The following is an 18,337-nucleotide window of genomic DNA, read 5'->3' as shown; positions in this document are numbered from 1 at the left end:
TGGTCATAACACACATAGCCATATCATTATCACAAATGTATTAATTCCACACCCACACTACTTTAATAATATATCCCACCTTGACATCACAACTATGCAATCATATCAGTATTAGATCACACATCCTTCCAACATATCCATAACACATTTTTCAGAATTTTAATCACACGCAAAGGAGTACCAACATCTCATCCATACATCCCTTGAACACAACACATACTAATGCTTACCATTAGTGATATCCCCACCTCCTCCAATATCCTATTACCCCTCATATCACATCACCACAAATACCTCCCACAAGTCTTATTAACCAGATAGGGCAGTAAAGTGGCATAGAGACTAGCCTTGGAGTCAAGACAGGAGTTCAGATCTGGTCTCAGAAACTTGACTAACTCTGTGACCTTAGGCAAGTCATTTATTCCCTTTCTGCCTTACATCCAGGGCCATCTCCAGTCATCCTAATTCATATCTGACCACTGAACCTAGATGGTTCCAAAGGATAAAATGAGGCTAGTGAAGTAGCAGATCATTCCCCTCACTCAAATTCAATTCATGTGCTTGTCATGCCATCAATTCCCTGATGTCATGGTCTTCTTTACATCATCATCATCAACTACCAGACACTAACTCCAACATAACACATACACATTCCCTTCACTTTTAGGTCAAACCAGAACCTGCTTTCCTTTCCCCCAAACCCAATCAGGCCCCAAAGAAACTGAAGGGGAGGCTAGATCGAAACAGAGACATTTGATAAAAGAAATAATGATCTTTAATGACATTTTCCCTTTGGTATAAGTGAGACCCGTGAATAAATTCAAACAAAATAAGGGTAGGAGAGAAATAGAAGAGGAGATAAAAATACAGTCAACTCTCCATTATCCACAACTCCTTAGGAGGAGTATCTTCTATCTCTTTTGTTTTTCTCACAAAGTCTAGCAATAGGTACTCAATAAATACATTGATTTGAATGATCCCCTCAGAGGCTTATCTGCAGCAAAGTTAAATTCCAGCCTTTTTCCTAGGCTAGGATGAGGTCTGGCTTTTAGTCCTGGTTATGTGACCTTTCAACAATCACCTAACCTCTATGCATCAGTTTTTTCACCTATGAAATAGAGATAATAATGCCTGTGCTACTTACTTCACAAGCATGTCATGATGGTAAAATGATATACAAGTTGAAGTCTTTGAAAAAAATAAAGGTGCATTATGTGTAAAGATGAGAAAACTTTTGTGCTCAAGCAAGACATAATTAGAAAATAATTTGGTTGCCAAAACTAACATTCCCACACTAAATAAAAAATTATTTAGGGATTATCCACTGCTATAGATAACCATCACCCTCAAATTAATGCAGAAAATTGAGAGTTGACTGTATAAAAGAACCGAACACTGGATTCACTGTCCAACCCAAAGGAGTTGGAGAGGCTACAAGGGGCTACACTTTGGCTGTAAAGTAGGACAATGTGCATGCAACGCTGGGAGTGGGGGAATGGATGTTTACGAAATGTATATACAGACCCCTGGAGGAAGGGACCCACCAGCCAGGAGGCACTCTGTGGATAGGGCAGAGGGAGGAACAGGGATGGAACAGTCACCTCCCCCTGACCAGGAAGTAGGATTCTGTGATAGGCTTGGAGGACTGAATATCCTCTTTGAAGAAGGACAAGCAACCATATCTGTCCCTAGTCTCCCAAGCCCTGATAGGAGTTGGGGGTAGGTGGTCAGACTAAGGGAGGACCATGGGACAGGTCCTGGGGCAGATGGAGAGTCATCATTTCTAGCCCACAGGAAAACTTTGCATAAAACTTATTTAGACCTGGCGCACGGTCAAAGGCACAAGGTTTATACACTGGAGGAGGGACAGAATTTTATCCCATTGAAGAAAAATCCCATTCCACTGGAATTGTCCCTAAGATTCCTTTCTCCTGTTAGGGGGTCTTGCTCAGGCCCATCTGAAGGCCATGAGGCTGGCATTGGACACTACTACTCAGTGGAGGAGAAGGATTAATCCCTCCTCTAGGTCCTGAATCCTAGGATCCAGGAGATTTGCAGATATCACAGAGTGCTGCAACCATAGCATTTTCCCCAGAAAACTGTTGGAATTGGGACCAGAAAAGTGAAAGGGAGTGTCCTGGAGGCTGGAACAGGGTTGGGCACAGGATCAGTCAGTTACAGCTTCCGTTCCACTGGCTGCTGAAGACATAGCTCGCTGCCTGCAGAGATGATGGGGAGGTGATTGTCCATGTGGTAGCTGATGAGGTGACTGACACTCTCAAATCGATGATCCTTTGTCCGAACCTGGTATTAAATGATAAAGGAAGTTCAGACATTGAGGACTTTTTTTTGGAGAGGAGGGGGGAAGGGAAGGTGGTTAAAAAAAAGCTTAAACATCCAAGAGAAGGTAAATAAGGAAGAAAGAACTGAGGCAACTGGGATGATGAATAGGAAAGGATAAAAAGAATGAAGAAAATGTTTAAGTCTGAGGAAGAACTAAGTATCAAGTTAACAGCTATAACTGAGGAATTCTGGATCTTAGAAGAAAAGGGATAGGGGCAGCTAGATGGCATAGTGCATAGAGGCTCTCAGGTCAGGAGGACCTGGGTTCAAATCCGACCTCAGATAATTGCCTAGCTGTGTGACTTTGGACAAGTCATTTAACCCCATTGCCTTAAATTTAAAAAAAAAGGGGGATAGAGATGACTTAAAACAGAGGAAGGGCAGAGGAGGGGCAGATGTGCAGGGCAAAGAAAGACCTGAAACCATCACCTATGAAATAAATTAATAATAAGTCTTGGGTAAAGACAAAGAGACATATCTGTAGACTGGAGAGATTTACCTACTTGCTCCCCCCAGAGGGAGCTCAGTAAAGAAGCGTGATGAAAAAAGGTAAATATTATGGGAAGAAAAAGATGACAGTTCTAGAAGAGAAGAGCTAAAAGCATATGTGTACTACTATCTGTTCTAGGGATCTTATGGAACTGTGCAATGTGGGGAGAAATGTATGTGATGGTAGAGGAACTATGGGGAAGAAAATACTGGATCTGACAGTTAGGAGACTGACCCTGCCATTTACCTAGCTGCATGACCTTGCCTTAGCCTCTTATCCTCTTCAAGCCCTATTCCTTTATCTGTAATAAAAATAATAATGAAAATTGCTAATAGCAGTATTTATATAATGAGTTCAGGTTTGTGAAGCACATTACATGTTATCTCATAAAAACCCTGGAAGTTAGATGCTATTATTAACCCCATTGTGCCAACAAGGAAACAGATCACACACAAAAGTAAAATGACATGATCAGCTCAGGAAGAAGGGATAAAAATACAGTCAACTCTCCATTATCCACAACTCCTTAGGAGAAGTATTTCCTATCTCTTTTGTTTTTCTAGCTCCTTACAGAGCTAGGAAGTGTCTGATGCACAATTTGAATTCAAGTCTTCTTGCACTCTTCTCATTTCACCACCTACACATACTCCATCAGTCAATATTATTAGGGATCAAGTAAAAAATTAAGACAAAACAAGTATTTGAAATACTTGGAATAAAAATTATATACTAATAGAATAAGTAGCAGAATATTAGCTATTAAACTGACCAAGGGTTAGAGGTTCAGGATCTAGAAAAGAAGTGGCCTATCTGCAAAGGGGAACAACCTAGATTCCAAAGTATTTTCCAGAAAGTGACCAACATAATAACCAACCACAATTCCTTCATGATAAAATAAGCTCCTTCATGATAAAGGCTGCTACCCAGCACCTGTTACAGAAGTAATGGACTGAGTGCATTTTTTTTTGGTATAGCCAATATGGGGATTTGTTTTGCTTGACTATATTTGTAACAGGTATTTATTTTGTTAATAAAGTCTCTTCGAGCTCTAACACTCTAATTTTTTTTTGCTTTAAGTGGATACAACTGGAGGGAACAAACTTATGTATCAGGCCTAAGAATCTCACTGGGATTAGACATTCCCTAGTAGATGGAGTTGGTTTACAGGAAGAAGCAGAAGTCAGGCATGGAAGGGTGACAGTAGAAACAAATGCAAAGAGTAACATCTTGGGAAGATGATAGAAGGCCAGACCCCACCCAAGCCATTTACAAATCTATAAACTTACCACCCCTTCGGGATCAACGAGCAGCAAGTGTTTGGGTTGGCCACTCTGCAGACCAGTAAGGACATACTGGCCTGGGGTAGTTGTACTCTCCCGAACCAGGAAGTCACCATTGAGCCTTAACAGTCCTTCAGCCTCCCGCCTACTCAATTTCCCATGGAACCAGGGCTCCCCTCGGAGCTGCTCAGCCATTGGTGTTGTAGTGGCAGGCGGGGGAACCCGAAGCGCATCTTCAAATGGTTCTGAGAGAATAAAGGCAAGTCAGAGTAAAGAAAGGAAGCAATACATTGTTCTTTTCCACTAGAGGGGACCCTCTTGGAATAAGCACAAAATAGACCCATCCCCAAACCCCACCCCGCACCACAGGAATCAAGTTGGAAGCAAGGGGAAGCCAAGAAAGAAGGAAAACAGGAGTTAAAAAAAGAAGAAAAAATGGGGAGAAATAATCATAGGAAATATAAAAAGAAAATAAAAGCAAGGAAGAAAAGAGTAACACTTACTCATGTCAAAGAGGTCACGTGGGGCACTGCCATTGGTAGTAGGGTTAGGAGGACCACTAGCACCTTGCCGAACTTTTTCCAGGTTCTGGACATTGACATAGGAGGGATCATCAAATAGTTCTCTACCTACCACAGGAATAGGAATTCATCAGCCAGAACTCCTGAGTCTATAATGCTCTTAAATCTCTTCCCAACCCCAATTCTCCAGCTGTCCCAACCTTCCCTTCATTCATACCTGGTCCAGAAGTTGGAAGCTGTTTTCGATTATCAGGGTCACCACCAGCTAACTGTCCAACGGGCTACAGTGGCAAACACAAAGTGAAAACTGAAGATACTAGTAGCATACCCTACTCCCCTAGTTCCAAGTTGACTTTCTTGCTCAATCTAGGTAACGTACCAAAGTAGCTCCTAGGTGGTTGGTGGTCTGGGTGCTAGGAGGGGGTGGACGAGGAACCCCTGGGGCAGCTCCATCCCGAAGTCTCATGTCTACCACCCCACCAAGAGGGGGTTCCTTCCCTGGGAAGTCATTGTAGTACTGATGGTCAGGTGGTTCCTCTTCTTCCTCATCCCAAGCTGAGCCATCAAAGCCAGCCATCCTGGGAGAAGAGGAAAAAGGAAAGCTCATTCATTCCCTGGCCCTAGTCACACTGCCTGCAGAGAATGGGATCTCATAAAGTGAAGATTAGATATCCCTCACTCAAAGAGGAGGCTCTACTTTCTGGCTCCTATGGAGGAAGCCACTAGAAAGGTCAAAGTAGGACAGCAATTCGAATAAGGATTGTAACTTTTAACCTTCTAAGGAACCTGAGAGAGGTCACCAAGTATAATCTCATTTCACAGATGAAGAAACTAGAGCACAGAGAGTTTACTTGTTCTCAGTCACCCCTCTATTCCATTTCAGAGGCAGAATATGAACCCAGGGCTGCCCAAATCCAAGTCCAGCACCCTATCCACTAACCTCTGCTGATTCTTATCTAGAAAAAGTTAACATTGTAGACGGAATACTAGACCTAGATCTCAGTGGGAATCATGACTAACTGTGTGACCTTGGTAAAATCACTTAATTTCTATCTGCATAACATTTATTTCATGGAGCTGTTTAGTGAAGATCAAATGAGATATTTGTATAAAGAATTTTGCAAACCTTAAAAATTATATAATAATAGAATAAGTAACAGAATATTAGCTATTAAACTGACCAAGGGTTAGAGGTCCAGGATTTGGAAAAGAAGTGGCCTATCTGCAAAGGAGAACAACCTAGATTCCAAAGTAGTCTATTTTTCCAAAGAAAGGAATGGGGGAAAAAGAAGCCATTACCACAGCTGCAGCGCTATAGCTTAGACCCCAGGAAAGAATTCTCAGAAGACCAGTAGAAAACATGGGAAAGAAAGAGGCAGGATAGGCATTGAGGACATAGGACTAACTTCATCATTCCCCTAAGATTCTTTTAGCTCAAGAAAGAACTTGTCAAGAGAGGTCACAGAGGAATAGTAATCCCTCACCTCCAATGCTTTCAATGCTCGGCATCTCTGCCACTTCCTATGTCTTGACTTCACTAGTTCTTCTTTTGTCCCACACCCAGTTGTTAGTGTTTTCTCCTTTGTATAATTTAATTCTTTAATTGTATTGATTTGTTGAAATGTAGTATTGTCCCAAGTAGAATAGAAGTTCTGACAGTGTGAGGGAGAGGAACTGTTGATTATTTTTGGTCATTTTAGCCTCATTCACTAGCATCATGCTTTACAAAAAAAGGAGCTTCAGAAAGACTTGCTTTGATAGACCAGATGGGGAAATTTAGGTTTCTATGATATTTCTGAAGTGTTCTTTCCTCTAGGAAATATTCCCACCCCAATGCCCACATCTCTAACCTTCATCCTACCTGTCGTGGGGAGTGACAAGCTTGGGTGGGTTCCTGAGGTATTGTTTGAAGCGCAGCTCAAAGGCCTGGCCAATGGTACTGATGACATCCTGTGCTAGTCCTTCTGGACACTCCAGGATGTGGCAGGCTATGGGCACAGCAGGCATTGTCCTTATAAGCAACAAGTATGGGGCTGGGGATGTTCAGGCACTAGCCCAGTCATCCCAGGCTCCTTGGAAATAGCCACCCACTGGGCAAGGGAGGCTCCATATTCCCTCAATGACCTCTTGTATCAAGAAGGGGACCCCTGACCCACTGAACTGGCATCTCCCTGATCACCCCCATTAGATTCCCTCTTACCTCTCTGATTGACAGGATCTTTGGCAACATAGGCGACATACTCCGCAGTGTCCTAAGGGGATCAGGTTCCGAGTCGGAGTAAGAACAGCCAGCTTGGCTTTATTATCTCCCCCACCAGTCCCTGAAAAACTTTCCCTAACCCACCTCCACCCAACCATTCTGGGTCACCCCAATCCACAGTCCATCAGCTTTTCCCCGCTGCCATTCCTTTTTACCACAACTCACCGGATCCCCACCGGAGGCAAAGGAGATTGACTGCATGTGGTGATTGGCAATGATCTAAGGATTCAAGGTGGTGGGAGCCATTGTTAGCAATTCTACTGTGACCCACATCCTTCAACCTTTAATATTCCCTTCCCTTCTAGATCCCGTATTTCTTCCTGTTCCATTCCCTAGTCCCTTTCTCCACCCAGATATCCAGTTCTTCCCTCAGTTCCACCCCCTGGGTTTCTCTGATTCTCTTCATGGACCTGAATGATTTCTTATCCCCAAATCCCCCTACCCACCCATTCACTCGACCAACCTGTTTACAGTCTGCAGCCATGAGGTTGAGGCTGCTGGTAGAAACAGTTAGGGTGATGGGCATGCCAGCAAACTTTAGATTACTCCTCCCCAGTATGGAGCTGAGTGGGCGACTACAAGGCTAAGAAAAGATGCACAGAGAATTTGGGGGGCTAAGGGCCACAGGTCTACCACTGAAGAAGACCCAGTTTCCATAATCAAAACCCAACTTCCCCTCCCTCCCCATCTGCCCCTCCATACCTCCTGGCTTCCCCTCCCTCTTTCCTCCCATCTGCCACTCCACTGTAATGCTCCCCAGCTACCTTTCTCCTCCGTGCAGCCCCCTTGGCCCCCGGCACAGCCTCGCACACCAGACTGATGGCTTCTCTGAGAAGACAAAGACGTGCTCAGAAGCAAAGATTTCCTGGGGCCCCAACATAGGTCTAAGGGAGGGGAAGTCAGGGATAGACTCCAGGGGCACTCTGAGCTCTTTGTAGTGGCTGATTGAATTAAGGGCCTTTAATATTTGATGATACTAAGGAGCTGCCTGCTGGCTGATTGGATTAGGGCCTCTGGGCCCAGTGATGGACCCAGTCACTTCCCCTTAACCTCAACCCTTCTAGTCACCAAATACTAATTTCCCCTGAAACCATGCCCCCCCCCTTTTTTTGGTGTCTTTGTATTCCTATGGCTTGGCACATAAGAAGTCCAATGAAATAAGCTCATTGATGCAGGTGCTAACCCTGCTCCATTCCAAGGCCAGGTAAGTGAAGAGAGACCCAAATCTTTGATTGGGCTTCCCTAAGTACCTCATCCCTAAGTAATAAGGCTCTTCCCCTGCTATCATGACCATATATCCCCAGTAGATCACTAATTTCTAGAAGCCCTAGCAATGCTGACCCTCCCCCAGCCCCAGAGAGACCCCACTCACCTGGTGACCTGGGTGCGTGTACTGAAATCCAAGGCCCGCATCGACTGGAGGACCTCCACACAACCCATGTACTGAGGGAGGAGGAGGGAGGAAAAGTGGAGCATTTGATCTCTGCCAACTACCATCAGCACCACACTCAACACATGTACACACAAAAGACCCCCCCAGGATTTTCTCCTTTATTAACTCCAGTATGTGAATGTCTACCCACTGGTCCTGCTTGGTATTTAAATGTAGAACACCCCTCGGTCCCAGTGTACAGGAAAAGAAGAGTAGGTTAGAAAAATAGTCTATGGAGAGTAATGGGGAAAGACAATCTTTAGGTGCTGAGAAAAAAAAAAAGGCCAGAATGATATAGAGGAGAAGAAAATAGGAAATAAGAATGGCTACAGAAGAATTAGGGGACTAAATTTTTTTTTAAAGGAACTAGAAAGGAATGGGAACCAACATCTGGGGTAGGGAACAGGGTAGGTAGAAAGTAAAATATGGAGGGTCAATGTCCCTGAAGAGGAGGTAAAGGATAAAAATACAAAATCTAGCAAACCAGGAATTTAAAAGGGTTTTGGGCAAAGGAGGCCTGGATGGCGTGAAGGGAGGAATATTAAGGGTACAAATAAACTCACTCACCCGAACAAGGTAGGGAACCCCCGGCCCCATGACCTTGTCGTTGGGATGCAACCAACCCCGAGTCGGCTTGTTGACAAAGCTCCCGTGACGAGTCCACTCCTCACCCCCCAGCTGGCCCCCTTCCACCCGAGTCCTCCGCCCGCCGCTCAGTTTGTTCATGTCCTGGAGAAGAGGTGAAGGGCCTGAGTCTGGCCCAGCCCCCCCTGCATTTCTTTCCCTATCCTCAGGGCCCCGTCCTGACTCTTCAGAGGTCCCAAGTCGCCCTCCAGTTGGGTTGGCCAGCTTTAAATTGCTCATCCGAGGGAAAAAAGAGCAAAGGGTTGTAGGACTATCATCCCCCAGTACTGGGGGCAAGATGGGTCCCAGGGAAGAAGCAGAGGGAGAAGATAGCTCCCCAGGGGATAAGGATCCCAGAGTCCCCTCTTCCAGTGATGATAGAGATTCATTCCGAAGAGGGTTGTACTTGGACTTGGGGGGCAGGAGATCCATGGCTGAGGGAAGAGAGGAGCTGCTGTCCAGCCCGGCCCTCTCCCCAGTCAGGGTAAGGGGGCCGGGCTGGGGTCATTCCCAGGCCCTTAATCTGATCTGCTCTATACAGGCAGATAATCACAAGAGTCTTTGCAGGGGAAGACCACCACTCCCCCAGCTCAAACTCAGAAAAGCCCCAGCTCCAACCCCGCCTAGCATGAAGTCTCTTCTCTGGCTGGAGAAGAGAGAGAGAGAGAGAGAGAGCTGGACCAGAAACAGTTTGGCTCCTCCTAAGGGGAGGAGAGTTGGCAAGCAGAGCCCAATCAGGAGGACAATGCTGACTCACAGGCACAGAAGGGGCAGAGCCCCCCACTTCTACCCCACCCAAGGTCTCAAATCCTAAGGGAGGGAATTTCTGTGGCCCTCCCATTTCCACATACCCACCACCCCCTCCTCCCAACTGGGTATAACCGGGAATGAGGAAAAGGGAAGGGATGATGAGAAAAGAGAATATATCTGAAAACTTAATGCCTGACACTGGGAAGGGGGAGGGGAAGGCAGGAAGCTAGTGCACAGTGGGGAAAGAACCGAGAGAAAGATAGGGAAAGGAGGCAATCCTTGACATTTCCCTTTCCCACCCCAGTTATAAATTATGGCAACCTTGTCCTCGAGCCCCTTACCACTGCTTGCCCTGAGGAGAAGACGATCCCTAGGGAACCTCAAGGCCATTAGCTAAAACTGCCACAACAGCTGGTGATAGAGTAGAAAGGAAATCTCTTATCTCCCCTGACTGGGGAACAGGGAAGGGAAGAAAGATAGTAAAGGGGCAGAAGGAGCAGGGAGTCAAGAGAGAATTCAAGAGCAAGGGAGCAAGGACAATCCAGGGCATCAGTAAAGCAACCCAACAAGATCTCCAAGGGAGGCCTAAGGGACCCTAAGGAGTTTGGGACTATAAAGGAAGAAGGCAGGTAAGGAGAGTCTCTCTCATCTTTTTAAGTATCTCAACTTGACATAAGGGAAGTGAGCCAGCCCCAAGGACAGTTCTGCCCCCCCCCCTGTACTAGCGGAACCCAGCTGCCAGTTTCTTTCCAAGATGATGGTTAAGCCAAGGAAGCATCACTTGGAAAGTGGGTAAGGCGCTCCTAAGTCATTTTTTCCTGGTTTTAATACCAATAAGCAAAAAGTCCTAGGTTAGAAGACTAGGATGTATCACTACCCAACAATTCTTCTAGGGAAATTTCATATATGCTAGGATTCCTCTACCTTTGGATATGGGCACTTACTTATTCTATGAGGAGCACAGGAAAGAAAAATCCATTATTGATCATAGGATCCTAATTATCCCAATCCCAGAGGTCTATGCCCTGATCCCAAAGCTAGGAGGCTTTCATATAGTCATCTCCTCCCCATAGCCACCTGGCAATGTTATAAGGGCAGATTTAAAAGCAAAGAGGGCTACAGGCAGCTCTTGGCATCACAGGAGATACCTTAAACATATACATGGGAATTCAGTTGTTGCTTCTTTCCCAGTTATCCCTAAATTTCCCTTCTGAGATCTAGTCCCACTCTGAAAAGGAGCTCTTCTCCAACCCCCACCCCCATATTCTAAGCATATAGAAAAAGGGAGTTTGGAAGTCAGGTTAGAGTCTGGACACAGGAAACAAGTCCAAAACCCATTTCCTCCACCCACAAGTTCCTGACTTCCTGCCAAACCAAATGTAGGAGAGGGCAGAAACAAAGGCAGACAGCAAAACTAGAGGAACTAAATTCAGAACTGAGCCTCAGGTACATTCCTAGCCCAGGGAGAGAGGAAAAACTTCCTTTCACCTCCTAGCCAAATTCGTATTCATAGAAGTGGTCAAAAAAGTGGCAGATTTTAAGTCAGATTAACAAGGCTCAAATTTCACTTCTCCTTGGCATCTGGAACTTTAAGCAATCTATGTCAAAGTCTCCTCATCTATAAAATAAGTGAGGGGGAAGAGAGTTGATCTGGATGGTCTCTAAAATCTCCTCTAGTTTGGAATCTATGATCCCATAAAGGGGGGAGGGGAGAGTAGAAAGATGTGCTTGTTTCAACCCATCACCCTAAGACACTGGGAGAAGAAATGTATCATTCCCCATCTCCTTACTCCCCAGGGCGTAGTTCACAGAAAAGGAAGACCCAAAAGATAATTACAGCCATGGCCTACATACTCTGTGCCAAGACTCCTGTATTACCTATGAGATACTCACTATCTCATAGCTTTCTCGGCAAAAAAAACAGTGAGCCATATGTAAAGGAGTATTTAGAAAAGAATGTGGAAGAAATCCAGTTCCAGAGAACTAAAAACTAGACTTTCAGAGGTTTGGAGTGGGGGTGGGGAACATTTGCTTTCTCTGCCCAGGGAGGAGGGAAGGGAGGAGAGTACTGTGGCAGGGAGCAGCCGGAAATGGCAAAAGCCTCAGGAATGTTTCCTGGACTGAAGGTTAGGCAGGCAGGGAAAAGATGGGGAATACCCAGATGAGAAACTAGGAGTGGGGGCTGGGGTAAATTCTCTAAGGCCATAGAACAAAAAAGCACCCCCCAACTGCACAATACCCTGCTCTTTGAGGGTAGGCGGGGAGAAGTTACCCATTTCACAACCCCATTCCACACACCAGGGAATCCATGGCCCAGCCCAGCTCCTGAGGTACAGGTACGACATGCAGCTGTCTCTGGGGGTGGAGCCGGTCCTGGGGAGGGAAACTTAGGGAGTAGATCTGGGAACTTGTGAGGGATTCCCATCCCTTCTCCCCTACCTCCACCCAACCCATTTCAGGTCATCCCACACCCAAGAACAAAATTAAAGCCCAAGAGGGAAGGAAAGTATAGCCAGTCTGCAACCCCCCAGATTTGAGTTAGGGTTAAAAACCAAGAGGTGGTAAAAAAAAGCCCTTGGTTTAGAGTTGGGAAATTTAAGATGATTCTGACATCTAATATTTAATACTAATGTGATCATATCACTATTTCCTCATGTGTAAAATGGAAATGAGAAAACTTGTACTACTACCTCTTCTAAAGGAGTTTACAGGGGTATTGATATATATTTTGGTTATTTAAATTATTACCATCATATGGGGGAGAGGTAGGAGGGCCAACAGGGACACAAGAAACTGGAACTGGGGAAAAAAGCTAGACTGTATGGAAGAACTGTGTGATTGGAAAGGGAGGTCATCTTTCTGGGGTTGTAGTAAGAACCTTTCAGATTACAGAGGACCCTCCAGATTTTTAAGGGCCACCTTAAAAAACTAAAAAAAAAAGTATCTCTTGGAAAATATGATTTCAGAGAATTATAAGGGGCAGGGTCATCTAAAATATTTTCCAGCCTACCTTTCTAGACTTGTATACGTTTCTCTTCTTCACGCACACTTTCTTCCAGCCAAATTATCCTGCTTGCTGTACCTCTGCCTAGGCTGCCGCTCGCCCTAATCCCACCTGATTCATAAAATGCCTAATTTCCTTCAGAGTTCCACTCAAGTGGCATTATCTCCTGGAAGTCCATCCTGATTTTTCCCAAGTGCTGGGGCATGCTTTGTATTTAGCTTCCTAGACGTGCCTGGTCTCCTGTCCATATGGAGCAGGCCCTAGAAGGGGCTGTCTATGCCCACATAAACAAGCGCTGGGCCTGGCACGGGGACCAGGGAGAAGAGAGCCGCGGTGGGCAGAAGGGCCGGGGCCTTAAATGAGGCTCCTCAGAATTCTAGTGGGAAATATTTGCGGGTCGGATGAGGGTACCAGGGGCCGGGGCCACCCGAAGGGCAGGCCATAAAGAGTTCTAGGGGTGCCCCCCCCGGGAAGGGGTGTGCGGGGGGTGTTAGGGGTAAAGAGGGCGTGGTTTCTGGGGGGTGAGTCGGGGATGCCCAAAGCTGAGCTTTCCAGAAAAGGAGGCGGGAAGAGAGAGAATCCGGGAAGCGGGAAAGAGTTAAGTAGGTGACAATTTTGGAGGGGTTCGGGGAGCCCCTGAACTGGGGGCTGGACTTCCGGGGATGGGGTCCCAGAAGGCGGGACTTGTGCTTGAATGGCCGGAAGTGGGATTCCAAGAGATGGGGGAGGGGAAGCATTAGATAAAGGTGATCAAAACTCTGTACTCACCAGGGCCGCATGGGGTCTCCGCTCCGCGCCGCGGGCCGGTCTTACTCCGGGTCTGGCGGCCGCAGCTTCTTCTAGTAGAAGCTCCAACTTTCTCCCCCCCAAGGCCCAGCCTCCCCGCAGAAACTTTATTGCACTCACTTCCGGCCTGACTAACCTTTGACCCATACGCATTACGTGTCTCCTCCTACCTCCATTTCATTGCCCCGCCTCTCTCTTTAGTAGGGCGGGGGGGGTGGGGCCCCCAAGTAATTATATCCAATAAGAGCTTGTATATGATCTCATGGGCGTACACGAGACGTGCCGTCTGGTCCTATGGACCAATAAAAACCCAAAATGGAATAGAGTGAAGAGCATAAAGGCCAATAAGAACCTCAAACATGGGCTTTTTTTCCCGCCTCCAATCGAATGAGCCAATCGGCCGAAGGAGCGGCAGGTTTGAAAGCGAGGCCCCATATAGAGTCGTGGTGCGCGCGCATAGCTGTTGTTAGGCGGTTGGCGGCGCGGGGCTGGGGTCCCCCGGGAGGAGCGGTCATGTCGCATAAACAAATTTACTATTCGGACAAATACGATGATGAGGAGTTCGAGTACCGGTCAGTGCGGGCGCGAAGGGGGTAGCCATACTAGGTACAGTAGGTATCGGCGGGTGAGGGCGCGAGGACCAACTCGTCATTAGCAATTGAGGGGAGAAAGCTTGAGGCGCATGCGCGAGATCGGAAGTTAGAGGCATGCGCAGAAGAAGTTTATAGTGGGGGGGAGCTGTAGTTAGAACGCATGCGTAGAACTCGCGGCTTGGTAAAACGGACTAGGAAAGGGAGAAGCTGCGAAGAGTTGTTTTGTTACCTCTACGGGTCTACCATCTTCACCCATCTCCCCTCCTTTCAAACTGGCTGCTCCCTTTCATGTCGGCACTAATGCTAAAGGAATGCCAGGTGTCTATATAAATAGAGAGTGCGACACGCCCGCCAGGGCTAACCGTTAGCCCAAAGAAAAAGGAGTTACCAGAGTTCAGTGAGTCGAAAGTTCAGGATGTTGAAAGTGCTGTATTTGCCAGGAAATTGTAGGTTGAGGGGAGAAAGGAAATGCAGCTATTTACATACATTGTTGGGTCATTTAGAAAAGGGATTAAACTTCATTTGGGTGGCTAAAGAAAACAACTAGGACCTAGAGGTGACTGATTAAGAAAGCCCTTTTTAATTATTAATGGTGTCGGCAAATGTAAGCTTTGTATTGTATGTTATTAAGTAGTGCCTTGCCACTGAAACTGTTGGGGTAGAGAGCCTTAAATTACTGAGTTAACCAAATGTTGAAGAGGAATTCTTTAATGGGATTTAATGGCAGCCTCGACTGGATAATCATTAAGAAACTTTTGAATTCTAAGATTATTTATATTTTGGAAAAAAACAATTTTATTAAAACCTAATGGCACATTTTAATTTATTCTTATAATGTGAATGTTCTTAAGATAGCTCCAAGTTTCTTTCCAACTAGATTTCAAGTTCCTTATGTACATGAATTTCACTTGTATATCCCACAAGTACTAGTTTAGGGTTCTGTACACTTTAAATGATTTGAATCAACCAACCTATATTGAATGACTACCCATAATCAAAATGTTATAGAGAACTAGTTTAAAAAAAAAAGCCCAGATTCTATTTGGGTCCTGGAAAACTTGCTTTATCCTTAGGTGTTCATTTAAATAATCAGTACCCTGCCAATTATTGAAACAGAATGGGGGCAAAATCAATTGTTTGGTCCTGTGGAAGATTCCAGTTTGGCAATTCAGCTGAAATTGCTTTATTGTGGGTCTTGGTTTAAAATATGCTGTGCTATTGTATTAAGCCAAAATTATTAGGTCACGTTAGTGGCTTTAACTCTAGGCCTGTTAGAATATAAACTCCTAATCAAGGACTTGGGCATGAAACATTTCTTTGGATACAGAGGCCCCTTTGTAGACAAGAGGCATTCATTGACATTAATGAAGCTCAAATTGGGTCACTAGGACTCAGATTCCAAATAATCAAACTACTCATCTGCCTCCCTGAGTGACTTAGGCCTTAGGTCAGTACCTTGACTAAGAAGTAATTCAATTTTTCCAAAAACAAATCAGAAAAGTAAAAGGCATTTAGTTTTCTAATCAGTGCATTGGCTTTTCAGAACCATTGTCTATCACAACCTTCTGCCAAAGTCTTCATCTTTTCCATATATTGGTTAAGATCTATCATCAATCTGCATGTATAACCGATATCAGAATGCTTACTGCCTTAGGGAGGGAGAAAATTTTACAAAAATAAATGTTGAAAATTATCTTTACGTGTAATTGGGAAAAAAATATTAAGATAAAAAAAGCTAGCATCAATCAAGTCATAAATTCTAATTACACCATTCTTGTCAGCATCAATAAATATTAAGTGCTCAATAATATACTACAGATCTTTGAAAGAGTTTGTATAATAATTTTGGCTAAAGATTCCCCCATTAGATTGTAAGCTCCCTGAGGGCAGGAATTGTTTGTATCTCCTTGGTCTGTGATATACCTTTCAGTACAGACTAGTGAAGCATACTACACAGTGTTGATTGCTACTACACAGTGCTTGCATGTAAACCATGCCCATATTTCTGTTACAGGCATGTCATGTTGCCCAAGGACATAGCCAAACTGGTCCCTAAGACCCACTTGATGTCTGAGTCTGAATGGAGGAACCTTGGAGTCCAGCAGAGTCAGGGCTGGGTCCATTACATGATCCATGAACCAGGTCAGTGGAAAAATGGGTAGGATAGCATTGGCAGAGCAATAAGGTCATATATCAGTATAATTAACTAAAAAGATGGGAAATTATAGTCTGTGCGCTTTGGTGCCCACATAATGGCTGACTTTTTTTTTATCTATTCAGGTGGGATAGATGAGAGCCCCTTTGTACAACATGGAGAATTGTGTTAAGAGTAAACTATCTAAAGGTCAATGATGGCCTGTCATTGGGATTTATTAAGCACCTACTATGTGCCAGGCACTGTGTTCAGTTCTGGGGGTACATAAAGAAGCACAAGATAGACTCTATTTTGAACCAATGAGTGAGCTAATGGAGGACACAGCTAACAAACTGTACAAACAAGCTATGTGTGGAATACATAAGAAATAAGTAACGGAGGACACTAGAATAAGGACTGGGAAATGTTTCCTGTGGAATGTGAGATTTTAGCTGGGACTCGAATGAAGCCAGAAGGCAGAGATGAGGGAAAGCAGTATAGGCATGGGGGACTTCCAGGAAAAGAGTATATAAAGGGAAGGGGTATAAGGCCTAAGAAAACATGAAAGGTGGAAGGATGACTTCAAATATCAGTGGATTTTTATAGTTAATCCTAGAGGCAACAGGAAGCCACTGGAGATTATTAAATAGAAGGATGACATAGGCATGTATTTTAGGAAAATCAATTTGCCTGTTAAATGGAAGCTGGGTTAGAGTAGGAAAAGGCTAATATTCTGACTTACCAACAAACTATTGTAATATTCCAGACTTGAGATGATGAGGGTCTGCATTAGAGCCATGGCAGTGTCAGAGGAGAGAAGAAGGTGTATTCAAGACGAGTTTGGGGGAAAGAAGAATTCAGTTTTAGACATGTTTAAGATCTCTATTGGATAGCCAATTCAAGATATCTGAAAGGAATTTGTAGCATATTGATATGGACTTGTTATATTTTGTATCCTCTGATTACAGACTAGTTAATAAACTGCAGTCAAATGTGTCCTATATTATTACAACCTCTATTTCCCCTGCTTCTCTGACTCCTAGAAACCCAATTTCTGTACTTAGAACATAATTGAACTATAGCCCCCCAAAAAATTTTTTATAAATCACAGATAACTCATCAGAAATTCAGCTTTAAGGCAGTGCTAATAAAAGATATTCCTACATCTATGCAAACCTAGAAGAGGGATAATTGATGTTAATATTTGTTTATTTGCTAGCAAATCAGGCTACTTGGTCTTTCTAGGGCTGAATGGTAAAATAAAACTTAAATTCTAATATTAGAATGTGCATATTAGTACATAGATGATGACTTGAGGGAAAAACTTAACTCATGATAATGGAGCAAACTTGTCTCATCTTATCCAAATATCTATTTCCCTTTCTTCCAGAGCCTCACATCTTGCTGTTTCGACGGCCACTGCCCAAGAAGCCTAAGAAATGAAAGAATATACTACTCTGTTTCAAGCTGTACATAGCTGTCCTTACCTTCTAACATCTTTCTGCTAATAGTGTTGCCTTCTTGTTTCTCACTTGGGATATTTAAGGGATGTTTAATACACTGTTTGAAAGTGCTGGTGACTCTTGTTTCTTGAGCAAAGCTGACACCACCACCACCCCCCATTGGGTGCTCTGATGAATGTAACTTTAGCTGAGCTTTGCCTCCAAAAGCCATGGCAAGCTCTATTTCAAGCTGAACACATTGGTAGATGGACAAAGCATCAAGAGTGACTGAAGACTCATCACTGCTCAGTTGTGGGGCTTGTATAATTGTTGTCATTTGTGGGGGGTTTTCCTGCCAGGTTGTGTGCAAGGTGACTTAATGGATTTATATTTTCATTTGTTGGAAACTTTCCATTTTATTCAAGAAATGTCTGTTCTGTTTACCCCTTGAATAAAGAGGAAGTTTTTGTAATTCAATTTTAGGTTGCTTCTGCCTATGATCAGGATGAGTATCATTCAAGAGATACCAGGGTCCTAATTATCTGATTTCAGTACTTTGCAGATAATGAGGTTCATTTCAGGGAGTTGATTTTAAGAATAGATTAAGCTGATTATTCTCAAACATCTGAAAATTTTAATTTCAAACCTTCACTAGCCTAGGGCTGCTCTATCAATAAA

At 44.3% G+C, this 18,337-nt stretch overlaps 2 protein-coding genes across 5 annotated transcripts; one reads left to right on the top strand and one right to left on the bottom strand.

Moving 5' to 3' along the window:
* Positions 1-752: 752 nt before the first annotated feature.
* On the bottom strand, positions 753-13,648 carry SHC1 (SHC adaptor protein 1). Of its 4 annotated transcripts, XM_074223359.1 has the most exons (15): positions 13,473-13,554; positions 12,711-12,815; positions 11,999-12,073; positions 8,894-9,055; positions 8,267-8,337; positions 7,659-7,722; positions 7,358-7,477; positions 7,060-7,113; positions 6,835-6,886; positions 6,496-6,622; positions 5,014-5,212; positions 4,852-4,915; positions 4,617-4,742; positions 4,120-4,358; positions 753-2,304 (listed from the first exon to the last, which is right to left on the bottom strand). In XM_074223359.1, exons 3-15 carry the CDS (start codon positions 12,008-12,010, stop codon positions 2,176-2,178), a joined length of 1,419 nt encoding a protein of 472 aa, XP_074079460.1. In that variant the 5' UTR covers positions 12,011-12,073; positions 12,711-12,815; positions 13,473-13,554; the 3' UTR covers positions 753-2,175. The 4 variants fall into 4 exon arrangements, with proteins under 4 accessions (XP_074079460.1, XP_074079458.1, XP_074079459.1 ...); XM_074223357.1 differs by lacking the exon at positions 12,711-12,815 and having other exon boundaries at positions 13,473-13,648; XM_074223358.1 differs by lacking the exons at positions 11,999-12,073; positions 12,711-12,815 and having other exon boundaries at positions 13,473-13,648.
* Positions 13,649-13,892: 244 nt separating this feature from the next.
* CKS1B (CDC28 protein kinase regulatory subunit 1B) lies at positions 13,893-18,136 on the top strand. Its single transcript, XM_074223360.1, has 3 exons — positions 13,893-14,062; positions 16,098-16,225; positions 17,608-18,136. The coding sequence occupies exons 1-3, from the start codon at positions 14,004-14,006 to the stop codon at positions 17,658-17,660; spliced, it is 240 nt and encodes a 79-aa protein (XP_074079461.1). The 5' UTR covers positions 13,893-14,003; the 3' UTR covers positions 17,661-18,136.
* The last annotated feature ends 201 nt before the right edge of the window (positions 18,137-18,337 follow it).

Source organism: Macrotis lagotis, chromosome 2, assembly GCF_037893015.1.
Source record: "Macrotis lagotis isolate mMagLag1 chromosome 2, bilby.v1.9.chrom.fasta, whole genome shotgun sequence".
Classification (NCBI taxonomy): Eukaryota; Metazoa; Chordata; class Mammalia; order Peramelemorphia; family Peramelidae; genus Macrotis; species Macrotis lagotis.
Note: the sequence above shows the minus strand (reverse complement) of the source record. Positions and strands in the feature narration are given on the sequence as shown.

What these genes read in the sequence shown, in the direction of transcription:
- SHC1 (XM_074223356.1), bottom strand. Translation starts at nt 9,382, where the DNA reads ATGGATCTCCTGCCCCCCAAGTCCAAGTACAACCCTCTTCGGAATGAA. An exon ending in AGATCCTGTCAATCAGAGAG is followed by an intron (nt 6,623 to 6,834) that starts GTAAGAGGGAAT and finishes CTGTGCCCATAG; the next exon opens with CCTGCCACATCCTGGAGTGT. An exon ending in CTTGTCACTCCCCACGACAG is followed by an intron (nt 5,213 to 6,495) that starts GTAGGATGAAGG and finishes CTCTTCTCCCAG; the next exon opens with GATGGCTGGCTTTGATGGCT.
- CKS1B (XM_074223360.1), top strand. Translation starts at nt 14,004, where the DNA reads ATGTCGCATAAACAAATTTACTATTCGGACAAATACGATGATGAGGAG. An exon ending in GATGAGGAGTTCGAGTACCG is followed by an intron (nt 14,063 to 16,097) that starts GTCAGTGCGGGC and finishes TTTCTGTTACAG; the next exon opens with GCATGTCATGTTGCCCAAGG. An exon ending in TTACATGATCCATGAACCAG is followed by an intron (nt 16,226 to 17,607) that starts GTCAGTGGAAAA and finishes CCTTTCTTCCAG; the next exon opens with AGCCTCACATCTTGCTGTTT.